General features: G+C 46.3%; 1 protein-coding gene across 2 annotated transcripts in view; it reads right to left on the bottom strand.

Moving 5' to 3' along the window:
- CARMIL1 (capping protein regulator and myosin 1 linker 1) overlaps positions 1–10578 on the bottom strand; it is a gene marked incomplete at its 5' end in the record, with an annotated part of 194315 nt that extends 183737 nt beyond the window's left edge. For both annotated transcript variants that reach the window (XM_080338963.1, XM_080338964.1), the window contains 2 exons: positions 6513–6610; positions 10539–10578. In XM_080338963.1, coding sequence (XP_080195089.1) covers positions 6513–6610; positions 10539–10578 — 138 coding nt within the window. The remainder of the gene's footprint in view (positions 1–6512; positions 6611–10538) is intronic.
- Positions 10579–15838: the final 5260 nt, after the last annotated feature.

The raw sequence follows: 15838 nt of genomic DNA, 5'->3' as shown, positions 1-15838 counted from the left end.
TATTTAAGCCCACAGGTGGGTATGTACATGCAAACTATGAGACAGAACAAAGGCAAGTACCTTCAGGGCACCAGAAGACCAGTTACCTTTTCCTGCTTTTTCCCCTATGTGTACCAGTTGCCATAAACGAAAGAAAGGGAGAGCAAGCAAGCTGCCCTTCTGATGTAAAGGTTATACTACCCTCTCACAGCATGAGAATAATATGCCATACTCTGAATGTGCAAGAAACCTCCTTTGCTTCAACCAAGTGTCAAAGAAAACATACATCTCTGGGCAGAGCTGCAGTTAAAAGGACACAGAAGTGCCGGGACTGTGGCAAACCTACATTTTGCCTGGGTAGCCAGAGAAAGAGTACTGTTTCAGTTTGGTCAAAGGCCAATTTAATTAAGCAAGTAGATTATATCTTAGCCTTAATGCAGACAAACCTGAGGGAAAGGAGCCTCAGAGTTTATTTGTACTGTTATTATGCTAAAAAGTGTGTTGACATCAGTTTAAACACAACACAAAGTCCTGTCTGCCATGGATGCTTTGAGTGCAGGAGAGGACAGAAATAAGGAAGGAGAAGAGGAAAAAGAAAACTGGAAGTAGAAATTGGAAGTGGAAATTGAGGAAAGAAAAGCAACTCCCTACCCCACCAACCCAAAGAAGGGGGAAGCATTTCTCTCAGCTTGGTCAACTCTCTTAATGGCCAGTTTCACCTCCTACAAGTGGAAACATCTCAACAAAGATGATTTGAACATATGCATGCACCATCACAGCATCAGAATGTTAAATCCATATATCCTCTCACTGGTTAAAAAGTAATATTATAGATCGGTGTACAACAAATGTAGATTTCAGTAAAACTTGCATATGAGTACTTTTTTCAAGCAGTTCCTATTTTGAGACTATATACAACTGCATGACTGGATTAATAAATTCTGTTTCCAGCAGTACTCTTATTATTTCAGTTTTCCGTTGCAATTTTATTGGCCACAGTTCATCTGTTTTCTAAGAGGTACCTTGTAAGTGTATTAAAATACATTTTCACATATAAGTATTTTTGCTTACTCTACCTCACTTCATTTAGATAGCCTGACATGAGGCATGTACCAACACCTACTTCCTACCATCTTCATAAACACACACTTAAGAGATATGTCATAACATTCAATGTTCTGGGCAGAGAAGAGGAAACACCATTATTTTAAAAGAATGTCCATATTTAACATTATTATCACACACCAGCTGCCATGATACAACGTGTGAGTTCGCACACATTTTATGGAAAACTAACCTTGGACAACCCTGTGAGCTTCATGCTCTTAGAGATTTAATGCAAGTGCATATTTTTAAGGCAATATATTTGCACCTAGCTACATTGAGAAATTCATCTCTGCTTGAACAGAATATCATGGATGGATCGAGACAAAAGATGAGCAATGGAAAAGAAGTGCCAGAGCTTTTAATCCCAAAATAGTTTTGGCATTGCAAGATATCACTGCCTCTACCCAGAGACTGCCATCCTTACAGCTGAATAGGCGCAGTAGCTCATAAGCTCTTTTCTCAGTTGCTTCAGTACAGCCAGACAGGTGGTTCAAGCAGAATTCAGCAGCCACATGGACAGTGCACAAGATGGCCATAAATGCTTCTTCAAAAGCAAATACAGATAGATTTTTTTAAAATAAAATTTTGGTCTTTATAAGTAAGTCTGTAGAAGCAGAATATGAAGTTTCAGACCATGTGCACAGAACACATATAAACCTATTGGACAGGAATCAACTAAACATTTTGTTTTAAAAGCCCATGAAAACATATGTCCCAAAGAAAGTGACAAGGACATATAAATCACTCCCAGTAAATCCAAGTTGGGCATATAGTACATTTTAAGGAGAGCCACCTGCCAAAGCAACTGTCCCGGTTGCAGAAGTAGTACTGTGATATTTTAACAAAGAAAACAAAATGACCTGGGGCAGCAGAATAACTGAAATTCCCCAGTGGGATTTCCTAATAAGGTACTCGTGGTCACTACATCACATCAAACTATTCTATGACCTTGAGGTTATGAAAACATAAGAAAATGACCCCAACCAAAAAAAAGAAAAAAATGACAACAACAAAGTAAAAAGAATCCAGACCAGCCATACAGAAGGCATAGTCATTTGCAGCAAGTATGAGATGCCAATATTTCCTCACATATAATATCTAAAATAATATTTTGGCAAGGAAAATTAACTTCAAAAGCAACTGGATTAGAAGTATTCTCTTTTATTAACAATAAAGGGAAAAAAAAGCAGCGAGAGGAATCCTGGAATTTTGGCCTGTCATGAACCATTCCTGAAAACACTGGTATTTCATAATGAGCTGATCAGATGTATTTAACATATTGCCTTTATCTTAAAATTTTAGCTTCTCAAATGATTGCTACTAATTACAATAAATCTGGTAAGAAACTCCAATGGGAAATATTCAGAAAAAACATTATAAAGATATCATGGGTATCTCACGGTGGAAAAAAGCAGCACCACAAACGCCAAAACCAAGAAGCCCAGTTTTCTTCTGGAGTTTGTCTGTAAGTGCTAATAGGATAACCACCAAGGCCTCTGGGTTAAAAAGCGAGACAAAACACTGAAATCTTTCCCAGGGACATGGCATTCTGTCTGATCCCTTACCGTGCCAGAAGGCGAGGCCTTCAGGGGAAGAAGCAGGTATAAAGTTTCTCTTCTTTTTCTGACTGTGTCCCCACCCCCCAACCCGACACTATTGTCATTACAACTTAGACCTCTACATACCCATCAGCTCAAGCTGAAACCAGCCAAGAAGGTCAGAAGTTGTCAGTGCGAGGAGGAACACAGCAGCCACTCAGTATGATGCCTGAAGCCTTGTCCTCATGCGAAATCAGGTTGAAACAAAACAATCCCACAAAACCAAAGCAATCCTCAGCCAGATTACAAAACAGTGACATTCTTATCTATTTTAACCCGATAACACTACTGTTGCAATAACCATACCAAAGCCAAACACCATGGGGTCCCCTCCTGCAGCAGTACTCTGCCTCTGGCTGAGGGCCACCTGAAGCCACCCAGCATGGCCTGCTCAAGAGTTCTTCTGGAGGTTGGCTGCCTGCATCCAAGGCCAGCTCTGACATAGCACAAGTATGTGACCCAAAACGCCAGGAGAAGCTTTGTCTGGGGCTCCCCATATTGCTCTGGAGCTCCAGCACCCAGCTCCAGCGTAAGCAATGCCACAGCTACACCTGTGTCCAGCAGCTTGCCACCACTCAAGGTTCCCTCCATGCCATCCATAATGGCAGCTTTGCTCTGCTAGCGGATAAAGAAGGCTTGGATAGGGCTGGGGTTTGACCCTAATTGCTCAAGGACTGATCTGCTCATTCAATCTGGTTATTGGCTCTCAGGGTCAGACACCAGTTTTCTGCCTGCACATCTGAGACCTGGTACCAGCAGAACAGAGGCAGTTGAGCTCCTCCCTATGTTTACTGGTTTGCATCATTATGAATGACTGAAAAGCCAAAATAACTGCAAATTGAGATTACTGAGGCAGCAAGCTCATTGTACAGACTGGAAAAGAACAAAACAAAACAAACACAACTCTCTCACATCAAAACTCAGTCATAATTTCCAAACTCTGGCACCCAGAGGTGAGGTCCTAAAGCACCTTATGGCACACATGAAGTTCACCCACCAATTTCACCACTTTAACATATGTGCCTTATTTCAAGCAACACCAGGGTTTTTTTGCACTTCAGTCTCAGATTCCAATCTCCATCTTAATTATCAGAGGAATTTCCCAGAGCAGAGCAATGGTTATATCCATATTTGAGTATTCTGCACCTTGAGTGCACTGTGAACAACAGGGCCAGATTGGAGTGTTTTTATAGTTACCTGCCAAGTGCAATCATTTCTAAACAATTTCTCTCTCTCAAAGTAGTACTGATTTTGCCGGATTTTTCTAGGACGGAAGACTGAGAGATTGCTTAATTAAAACACAGATTTGGGTGCCAGGGCTCAGTGCCAACCTCTGCGATCAACCTCTTCTAAAACCTTGAGCACATTCTACCACAGCCCTGGTGTTTGCTCGACTGAGAGCAACTGTTACTTTCTCAAGTGCTGGACCCAACGCATGCTACCTAATTTGCGTGTAAACACTCAACTAGTAATAACATTTAAAACAAAATCTCAAAACAATTCACTGCTAACCCGTGCACTCTAGAGACCGTGCTCAGAAAAACATTAACATTTCAAAACTAAGCTCTCATGAGTCGAGGAGTGCCAGCATGAAGGTTGCCCATGCAATCATATTTGAGCCCTCTGGTGCATGCACTTAAGGATATAGTCTTTAATTACTAAACTGCTTTTGCCGCCAACACTTCATTCAGCATTCAGTTTGACACGCTCACCCAAGGCAGAGCAATTCAGCACTGAGTTTTATGTGCCCAGGTCAGAACGCGGACATGTGCATTATTTACGGAATACCATTAAGTCCCAGCTTGGAGAGCAAAAATTCTTAATTTAATTGGCAGCGTTCCTATGACGTTCAGCATTAAGCACATGCATATTTCTGAAGCAAAGTTTATCACTCCTTTGAGGAGAGGAGGGTATACCTCCTCTACTTCACAGGTATGAAATGAGAGCATGTAGACACCATAAGGCCAAGAAGCCTCCACTAATTTGAGGTACCCAACTTAAGGTGTCGCTGGTGTCATGTTTTTCAGAGAACTGCATCCTCAAAAGGAACTACAGTCTGCACTGGCCTCTGCCACAGCAGCCAACACTCAGCACTTCTGCAAAAAAACCCACATAAAGATACACACATGCAATTAGTGAAACATCGTAACAAAAAAATGTCATTACCGATTTGTACAGCTCCACACAAGGCAAAACCCAATCCTGGCAGTCAACAGTCAATTTCTCCAACCATGAAAACATTCTCTTTTTTTCAACATAAATCCTCTGCATTTTTGCATCAAAGATCAAGTGATTTTCTATCAGGCAATACCCCCTTCAGCAATTCATCCCCTTGAAAGACATATCCTGCACATTGAAGACAACATGCACGCACACAAGAAGCTCTCACTAACTTGTGAACCCCTTCAGCAAGTTCCCTCCCTTTCAGTACCTCTTCAGCCACTAAAGGTTAAAGTCCCCCACCTGAGAGCTTAGGAGAGGAAAAAACATCTGAGTCATCATATTTAGGCATTTCACCACTGAGTAGTTCATGCCTCAGAAACTTCACCAGGAATTCAAAGTTTGACATTCTTTTAGTCCCATCAGAACAGTATTTCATATTTCCACAGTATATTTCACTACTGATAACAGGAATGATTCTGTATGAGTCAAAAAGTCAGTCAAGTGTTACTGCTTCAGTGAAACTGTCAGCCTTCCCTATAAACATGGCTTTCAAATAAATCCAGACCATCAATCAACATCCACATACTCAACCTATTTCCAGTACATATAACATGCATCAATATTATGCAGAAAATATTCCAAATTCCTTAAGTAGCTGCTCTCACTGTAAAGTAAACCATTATCAACAGTCTTCCTGCCCTGGGATAATCAACATGTACTTCATGAAGATAAATTCAGAACTGATTAATAACTGGCAGTTGCTAAAGACAAAACAGAGTATCTGTATGGGTTATGTACCTAAAATCTGTAACAACAGTCTTAGCAACGAAACTTTCAAGTATGCAATCACATTCTTACTGATAGAAAGCACCAAATTTCAAACATCTTGCAAAATATTATAGCATCACTGTATTTATTTGTATTTGTTACTCTTGTTGTCCTGAGAGGTATCAAAAGAATGAAAAAACAAAGTGCCATCTCTTTTTGCATACCCACGTATTCAAGATAATACACAAGCATACTGACTCATTACCACAGCTTTCTTCTTATCAAGAGAGGCCAGCAAAACTATTCTTGAGAAAACAGGAAAGCATACTTCAGTGACATTAATCCAACACTCTCCTCCACTACAGTTTTAGGAATGACAATGGAGGATCCCACACAGTAAGCATTTATTTTAAATTGCAGATGTGTGACTTAACAGAAAACACTAAAAAGTAGAAACAGCCATTTGAGTTCAAAAACCACAAGAGTTTTACTGTTTCTCTTCAATGCATAACAGTTGCAGAAGATTCTCTAAAGATAAGTAATTCTACATGCTTTATTTTGCATTTCTTGTCCACTCAAAATTCCTACGGATGTAAATGGGAAACCTAACCAGCAAAGGCAGCAAATTATTTTAGAACAGGTTCTAATAATAGCTTGCTTTAGCATCAGTCCACAACAGAATACCCTAAACTCTGAATAATAACTCACTGATATATGTACATGTACGCACCTGCACATCAATTTGCTGTGCAGGCTAGAAAGTAGGAAAACAAGTAATATGTGTATCTTATGGTACACACAAAGTTCAAAGAATCCTTCAAGAGGAGAATTAATGCCTTCTGAAAAGATATTGGCTTTCCCTCCACAAATTTAATCAGAGTCAGTCATCGTACTTACCAATATTTTGTTATCCACTTTATCTCCCTTGGTTTCCAGTTTTACTTTCTTCTTGACCGAAATTTTAATTTTCCTCCCAATAACATCCCTGACGCTTTCTGCAATAAAAGAAAATACCTTAATGAAATACCTTCAGTGTCAACATGAGAAGGAAACAGATACCACTGTCAAGTTTTCTAGAAGACTCAACCATGTTGTTTAACTGCTTGAACTCACTGAAGTCTTATGCACATGCACCACTACTAAACACAACACAAATACAACTTTTGTATGTCACCTACACAATAAGTTATGTCTACTGTGACACGATTGCCGATTTCATGCGCTAGGGTTCTAAAAACAATCTAATATTTCTTTCCAGCACTACGTAGCGCATGCACTGGTTAGCTCTACTCCAGGAAAACACAGCAAACTCCTCACTTGCTACTATTTATACCTGAAAAGCTTGCTAAAGCCAACTAGCTTCTTGCATTGCAAAAATTTTAGTCTGCCATTATTACAATCAGGGAGGCTAAATGGGTCAGGTAACAGAAAAGCCAGCGTTCACACATTTTGCACTCTGCACGTTTAAGTTGCAAAGCAAACTGAGCAGACTTCCAGACACCAACACCTGAGAGCTACGCAGTGGATGCTGTGGAAGGCAACACTGGTCTGGGTCCAAGTCCCAGTGAAACCACCTCATTGTGCCAACACCAAAGTTACATTAATTGCTGTAATGTTTTAGTACATATATGCATACACATGTATATGTAGTCTCTGCCAAGTACCAAATGAACCAGCCCTACCCCTAAACATTTGCACCCTAGCCTGAAGGGAACATATACACAGGGAACTGTGTCAGAAAGCCTATACAGCTACCAACGCTGGTGTAAATGGGAGATAAACAGAGGAGTTCATCTACATAAGAGCAAATTCGGCACCTTCCCTAAGTTTCAGTCCCCAGCCCTCAGAGAAAAAGAATGAGCAAGAAATCTTTTAAACACATTAACCTATTTCCAGCACTACAACTGGCATCTGTAGAAGGCAAGTCTCCACCCTCTCCAGACACACACACTTTGACCTTGTGCATGCTGAAGTTTAAAGGCTAAAATTGAAGATAATGGGTTCTTCTTAAGGCTTTTAATTATAGTGCTCTGTGCAGCACTTTTCTGCACAATTTTCATCTGGTAGTCTGAATGCGTTAGCACAAACAACACACTATTTATTAAGCCTGGATGTTCAGCCCAGGCCACAGCGTTCTGCCTGCAGGGCAGGAGGGTGTGCAAGACAGAAACATGCCTGGTTGGAGTAACTCGCCACCAGAAAGAGCTCTTTCTGCAGAATCGGCATGTTTTCCCCAAGAATTTTAATTTTCCTATCAGGAAACAAAAGCTCCTTGGTAGCAGGGGCTTGCCCAGCGAGAAGCCTGTCCCAAGCTGTGGCAGAGGGCCAGCACGGCCGGCTTCCTGGGCAACCACTTGGTCAGAAGCCAGGCTGCAGGCTCCCCAAGCAGCCAGGTAAGTAAAGCCTGGGGGGAAAGTCCAGCCCTGTCCTACCAATGTGAACTGTTTTCCCAAGGCTCTCCCATGGCTAATGCCTGATTCTGGTCTTTCTGTCCCCGCTTGGGAACTCAGAAGCAAGCTGACCACACAGTCTTTTTTCAAAAAGTCCTACTTCCTTGCAGAAGGGAAGGTATTGTTGCTGTCTCTGTTGCTTCACCTCCACCCTCAGCCTCTGCCTTTTGGTTTCTACTCTCCCACAAACAGCTTCAAGTGCCTGCATCTCGCAAGGGTCTTCCTCCCAAGGCACTGGCGTGGGGAGACTCACTTTCGCTGTCCCACCGCAAGCCCTCAGCTCCAATGCTCTTACTTCAACAACCCACAGAGAGATAAAGGGCCTGGGACCCTGGACTTCTTCACAGAGCATCAGGATGCGAGCTCCCTCCAAGGCTCTATCTTCCAGAAAGGGCTAGAAATGCTTCTTCAAGGAATTAAGACTTTATAGATATCCCCCATGTGACTGAGGACACTTCCTTACACATCAGTGGCAAGTGGACTTGCAAAGCACTCTTCCGGATTGAGAGATAGAAATGTAACATTGAGGGTCATATTTTCAAGTGTTCATGCATTTTTAATACTGGAGACTATGAGTGCCTGCCTTTAGACACCCAGACCTCGGAGGAGCGGATCCAGGTTAGCCAACAGTAAGAGAGGGATTTTTGAAGACTATGACCTAAGAAACCCGACAAAGGTCATACGGGAAGTGAGTAACAGCAGAAAAACTGCAGCTCAAACACTCCTACCCCCAGTTTAATCTCCACACTCCAATCACTAAGTGCTAAGGCACATCCTTTCAATCCTGTTCTCAAAACACAGGGTTAATACAAAAAGCATATTTAAAAGGTTAAATTTTAACATGCAGGCACCAAAATACTGCTAGAAATCATAGCATTCTACATCAACGGATCCACATGCCCCTTGTCAAAGCAGGCTGGGTGGGTGCAAAGCATCAGGACTGGGTGGTAGTACTTAAAGTTGTTCAAAGCCACCAGATTATGGGATACATGAAGATGTTCACTTTGCTCTTCCTTGTAATATGCACCACACCCCACCAATGGCATACAGGAGTACGGGGCAGATCCACATTGAGCAGTACCATGTATTAGCACCTCAACATCCCTGGCTGTTTTAAAAAAAGAAAAAATTGACGGTTTTGACCATAGCTACTCCTACCTTGCACACTTCCCAGCTCATCGCTTCTCAGTAGTCAGCTACAGACTAAAGCAAACCTCATGGTTTGCACATTGAAAAGACTACAAAATAGAGCTATTTTGTCTATGCAGAAAAAAAAAAAAAAAAAAGAGAGAAAAGAGGAAAAAAAAACCAAACCACACAACAAAACTGTGACAGCTGCAACTTTCCATCCAGATTTTTACCAACATTTCTACACATGTTAAAACCAGATCCCACCAACAGCACTGGCTGATGAAATTGAAGGAAATGCAACAGTGTAAATGAACTAGGAGAGGTTTGTAAGGACTGTATTCAATGCAACATGTACCTTGTTGCCTGATAAATTTCTGTTTCCATCTGTTATTAAGGCAACATTTTCCAATAAACCATTCTCGTTTTGGGGAGATCCTTAGATCTCTCTTCAACAGGCAAAAACTGCAACTAAAACCAAAGGAAGTTTGGCCTGAGCAAGCTGGCTGAGGACCAGGCCTAGAGCATCAGACCCAAATGACACTGGTTACCAATGTACTGTGTTAATGACCCATTTACCGAAAGCTCCCCTGTAGCGACGACAGTATTTTCAGGGATCTTACCACCACCTCTGATTTCCTAAGCGTTACCATGGAACACAGGGGTTTGTGTGCATGCGACCGTAAAACTTTAATTACAAATACCCTCGCTCTCTCGTACACACGTAAGAAAATGAGTCTTAAACCGCGCAAACCCAGGGGGGGAAATAAATAACGATGCTCGGAGCCTCCAGTCCGCGGCGTCCGGCGGAGGCGCCAGGCGGACCTGCCCCGGTGCGGCTGTCCCGGCACGGGCGACACGGGGCAGTGCGCTGCGCGTCTGCCAGACCCCGCAGCTCCCCGAAGACCCCCCGAGCCCTGCCCGCCCGCAGACCCCTCCGCAAGGCGGGCACGCCGGGGAGCGCCGCGCTGCCCGAGGAGGGTTACACGCTTCCAGTCCCTGCCCGCCGCCCCCTCCCCGCCGCAGGCCCGCAGCCCCCGCAAGCTCATTCCCCGCACGCAGCAGCGGCCTCACCGCCCCCCGCCGGCTCCTCAGAGACCCCCCCCGACCTCCCACGCAGCCCCTTCGGCTCCCCTAGGCAACCCCCACGGAACACCCCGGCTCTACAGCACACCCCCGCCTTGCAGCAGCCCCCGACTCCCCCAACCCCCCCCGACCTCCCCGGCAGCGCTGCAGCCGGGGGTCGCGCACGTCTGCCTCCAAACTTAACCCCCCCACCACCCTTCTCCCGCAACACCTTTCCCCGGGACTCCCCCCGTCCCCGCCGCCAGGCCCCGCTCCTTACCGATCAACTCTTTGGGGACGTCGGAGCTCTCCTCGGCCATGGTGGCGCTGCCCGGCGCCTGGGCTGCTTCAGCGGCGCACCGTCTCTCCGCCCGGCGAGCCGGGCATCAACCAGCGGGGCGGGGGAGAAGAGCCGGCCGTGCGCCTCGCTGCGCTGCGTGCGTGTGCGCGGCGAACGCGGACGGAGGGAAGGGGCTTCTCCCGCCCCGCCGAGCCCGCTGCCTCTGCGCTACATGACGCCCCCGGCTGCCGGCGCGGCCAGGAGGGGCATTTCCAGGGGAGGAATGGCCGGCGGGCAGCCGTCAGGCGCGGCGGGCCGGGCTCACGGCGGCCACCGCGCCGGCTCCCTCCTTCCCCCGCACACGGCCGGCCCCTCCGCGCCGCCCGGCTCCCCCCCGCCCGGCACCGGCGGCTGAGGCGCGGGCGGGAGGAGGAGGCGGTGGCGGAGACTGCCCCCGCCCCGGGAGGGCTGGCGCCCTCACCCCGGCCCGGCCTCCTCACCTCGCGAGAGCCGCCGGGAGCCGCCCGCCCACGCCCACCCAGCACCCGGCGGCGGAGGAGGTGGCGGCGGCGGCCCGGGGCATCACCCTCAGGGAGCCACCGCGCCCGCCCTGCCGCGGGGAGGGAGCAGGAGGACGGCAGCGGGCTGGGAAATCCAGCGCGGCGAGCACGGCCCCTCCTCCGCCCGAGCAGCCCCCGGCGCTGCGGCGGGGCCAGAGGGCGGCGGCGGGGGCCATCTGCCGGCCGCGAGTGGAGCGGCTCGGCCGCGCCGGATTCCTCCCGCCGCCGCAGGCCCCGGCCGCCACCGGTGCCTCTGGTAGCAGCCCCGGCGCTTCTCAACAGTGGCACCTCGGGAGTCCTCATCGGGGTTCATGTCGTTAAAAAAGGTGTGTGGGATGAAGGGAGTGGTTGTCAGCGTCAAGCCAGCCCTCGCCTCCTGGGAAGGGGATTGATTGCCCAGCCTAGATCACTTCAAGCCGTGGGAAAGCGTGACCTTTGATCCACAGCTCATCTGCCGCTCCTGCACTCCCCCACCTTATCTCCATAGGGACGGCAGCCGCTTCAGCACCTGCTCTGAGATAACGCCCGCACCAGAGAGCACTTAGCAAACTCCGTCTGCAGAGAGAGGCAAGTCTCTCAGCCTCTGCCAGGTTGGAGGGAACCGAACATGCCTCCATTCCCAGGGGAAAAAGAAAATAATCCACAAAACGCAGTGTTTTGCTTGTTGCACGTTGCCACTGATAATTTTTGTCATGTGTAACAGCCACATTATAGAAACGCTGTACTCAAGCTGCCTAGCTACAGCTATAAAAATAAGGAGAGAGGTGCTTATTGGATGAGACCGAAGGAAGAGGCTCAGCAGCTCTGGAAATCCTTCGTGTTGCTTCTGGTAGCGACGCACACATAGTTACAGTGAAAGGATCATTTTCACTGCAGCAGGACTGTGATTGGCTGCCCTCCATCCTAAAGGGGTGGATTACTGCATAAACCTCATATTTCAAGCACTCTGCAAGTGAGTGACGGATCTGGGAGATCCAAGTCATCTATGTCTGATCAGGAAAGCTGGAACGCATTCAGTGAGAGCAACAGCATACATCCAAGAAATGGGGTTTTTGCTGGTACAATACCATACTGCCACACTCTGTTTCCCAGGGACTGCTGTGTACCCCGGTCTTCAGAAGAAACATGACGAGTAGCTTGAAATTGGCGTGACTTGTCAAACAGTTTTATTATGATTCCCTATGGCACCAACCAGCTCTCTAAATAATGCCAGAGATTATTTTACCAATATAGACAGGATTACTAAAGAAATTGCTACAATATGCTCTCTTTTCAGTTTGCTGTTTACAGGTATCAAATAAGGGCATCCTTTAAAGCAAATAAACAAAAAGTGAATATATTAGTAAAATAATATAGTGAAGAAGCTATGTGCTTTTAATGTATAGCAATGTCAGTCAAATCTTATCTGAATATGTATGTGTGTATACATATTTATATACAGAATACAGCATATTGCATTTCCATTGATGGTCATTGCTCCCTTTTCCTCACTGTATCTGCATCCTTTTCCTATGTATGCAGAATACCTGATGATCTCTTCCTTCCCATTAATCTTGCCTCACGGCTCAGCAGAAAACTGTGTTCCTTGCTTGCTGGGTACACGCAGGCTTACTTCTACTGAGAACATGGGCATCTTTTGGCAGGAAATGAAGAAAGGATTGAGAAGTTCACACCTTTTCTACTACCCAGGAGGAAAAAATCAGATCACAATGTCTGCACAAGAGAGGCCGTGTAATTTCATGCACTTACTTTCTTTTTGAGTCTAATGTCCCGTGTTCAGGTAAAACTTTAATAAGATAACTTCTCTTCCATAACTCTTCACCTGTTCTCCAAAAATATATACATTTTTGCATCTATAACTGCTTATCCATGAGAGATGAAGAAATAATGATGGTAGCAAGGAGAGGTTTTTTTGTTTGCTTTGCTTTGTTTTGGTTTGCTTTGTTTTGGTTTTAATCACCAGCACTAGGGGCTAATGAAGTAGCACTGCAAAGGCTACTGTATAATTCCTGGTCTGAAGCCTAGGAGGCTGGACCTAGTTCAAGGTAGGGAAGTTACAGATTAAACTCGGGTGGATTTGTACCCCCAAGGCCATGTTCAATCAGGAAAATGCATCGCTTCCCATTCCTTATCCCCTGGGCCGGAGACAGAACCTGATTGCCCAGGCATACTGCTACTTCTTGCTCCTCCAACTAGAGTAATACCTTTGACTTTCATGCTATCACAAAGTCAGCCTGGCCTGTGAAAAGAGAGGTGTTTCCAGTCCCAAGGGTCCACCTTCCAGGGCAGAGGAGGCTGGACAACCTTCCCAGGAACCAAATCAACTCCCAGGGCGTCCTGAATGGAGACTCCGCAATTTACAGGCACAGCCACACCACAGAGGGTTTGCTGGCTTTAAAGGAGGTGTGTTTCTAATCCTTTTCCATTGATCCTTACTCTCCAGTAGTCAGTTTGGCAGTGATGCAGCTGTCACACCTTCCCCAGGGGCAAGAGCACTTGAAGAAGCTCAGCATCCTACAGCAAGTCATCCTTACCCACTGGCAGCTGTTTGACACTTTCCATGTTGTGCCAGTGTGAGAAACTAGGATACCATGTTGTGACCTGAATCAGTGACAGTGGTCAGAAAGTGCATTTTTGTCATTTCAATAACTGAATTTTAATTGTCTTTTATCCTTCCTCGCCCATCAGTAGAGGCACATTGGCACAGCTGAGGAGAATATAGGCACCCAAGTTAAATTGGGACAACTGGGCCAGACTCAGCTGGGTTTCCTACCTCATCTCAGTGGTGTTCCCATAACTATTTAATGAAATATAGCAAGGGCAAGTGTAGAGTCTTGCATCTGGGCAGGAACAACCCCAGGTTCCAGTATAAGTTGGGGAATGACCCATTAGAGAGCACTGTAGGGAAAAAGGACCTGAGGGCCCTGGTGGACAGCAGGATGACCATGAGCCAGCACTGTGCCCTTGTGGCCAGGAAGGCCAATGGCATCCTGGGGTGTATTAGAAGGGGAGTGGTTACGTCGAGAGAGGTTCTCCTCCCCCCTGATCTGCCCTGATGAAACCGCATCTGGAATGTTGTGTCCAGTTCTGGGCCCCTCAGTTCAAGAAGGACAGGGAACTGCTGGAGAGAGTTCAGCGTAGGGCGACAAAGATGAGTAAGGGAGTGGAGCACCTCCCTTATGAGGAAAGGCTGAGGGAGCTGGGGCTCTTTAGCTTGGAGGAGACTGGGGGGTGACCTTATTAATGCTTACAAATATGTAAAGGGTGAGTGTCACGAGGAGGGAGCCAGGCTCTTCTCAGTGACAACCAATGATAGGACAAGGGGTAATGGGTTCAAATTGGAACACAAGAGGTTCCACTTAAATTTGAGAAGAAACTTCTTCTCAGTAAGGGTGACAGAGCACTGGAACAGGCTGCCCAGGGATGTTGTGGAGTCTCCTTCTCTGGAGACATTCAAGACCCACCTGGACATGTTCCTGTGTGACCTCACCTAGGCGTTCCTGCTCCAGCAGGGGGATTAGACTAGATGACCTTTCAAGGTTCCTCCCAATCCCTAACATTCTGTGATTCTGTGGACTCTCAGGTGCAGCCCATGCTCTGAGCTGCTCCTGGGCAGTCCTTGCCATGTTGTCAGCAGGGCCTCCTAACCTCACATTACCTGCACTGGTGGAAATCATCACATCTTGGGTGCCCTAGCTAGGATCACACCCTAGATGTTGCAGAGCGTTGCTACCAGGGCAGAAGATCTATGAAGTAATTTCAAAAGTCATCCAACGGATAGCTGATTTGCCTGCCACAGGAATGGCATCTGTGTGGGTTTGCTGGAGATATTTTTTTCTCTAAAAACTGCTCCAGTTTTTGTAGTTTCTGGTATGACAAAAATGCCAACGAGAGTGGTGGACTGGATCGTGTGTGTTAGATGGCTGCAGGGAGCATTGCAGCATCCACAGCTTGTACGTAACCGACAGTAACAGAGCAGGAGGGAACTAGGAGTTTCAGAACACATTGATCATGGAGACATTTGACACAAAAGGGGGTGAGGGAAAGGGAGGGGAGGGAGTGTCCTCAGAATGGCAGCCTTCATGCATCAGGTTAACCCTTCATTACAATAAGTAACTTTTGAGGAACTTCTGACTCCACTTCTCACAGGTCTATGTTATTATGGTACCTCACACCCTGTGCTGACATACAGTATTGCATATTCCCATTTTCCACCCTGTCTGTCTCCCTTGTCCTCCTTCTCAGCTTAAATCATCTCTTCTCCTGCAGATAAGGCAGGTGTCAATATGAGTTGGTGCCAAGCCACACACACTGTTGCGAGGTAGGCTATTCATAGTCTCAGCTGCTGCATGTCCTCCCTGCCAGCTTCTCTGCCACTTGGATTACGGTTTTAGCACTGAAGAATCTCAGCCTTTTTCTCCTCAGAAGCAATAGTATGATGTCATTGATGTTACGATGTGATCAGTTGCATGATCCTACTCCCACTGAAGCTAGTGGAAAGATTTCGGTTGCCAACAGCAGGTGTCAGATCAAGATTCAAGTGATATCCTGGAGTCATCCCACTGCAGAGCAGCATCACAGTGGGAGGAACCAGGTGATCCAATCCGATTTGCAAAGCTGCCTTGCAGAGTGAAGCAAAAGCTTAGAACGTCTCATGAAAGATGGGAGGGAAAGCAGCTCTACGTAGAAATGACCCAGTTTTGCTAGTTGCATTTCTAAGAACAAATTCAAAGGGTTGAC

The sequence above is a fragment of the Nesoenas mayeri genome (genome assembly GCF_963082525.1).
Source record: "Nesoenas mayeri genome assembly, chromosome: 2".
Classification (NCBI taxonomy): domain Eukaryota; kingdom Metazoa; phylum Chordata; class Aves; order Columbiformes; family Columbidae; genus Nesoenas; species Nesoenas mayeri.
The sequence above is the reverse complement of the archived record's forward strand: the minus strand, read 5'-3'. Positions and strand labels throughout refer to the sequence as shown.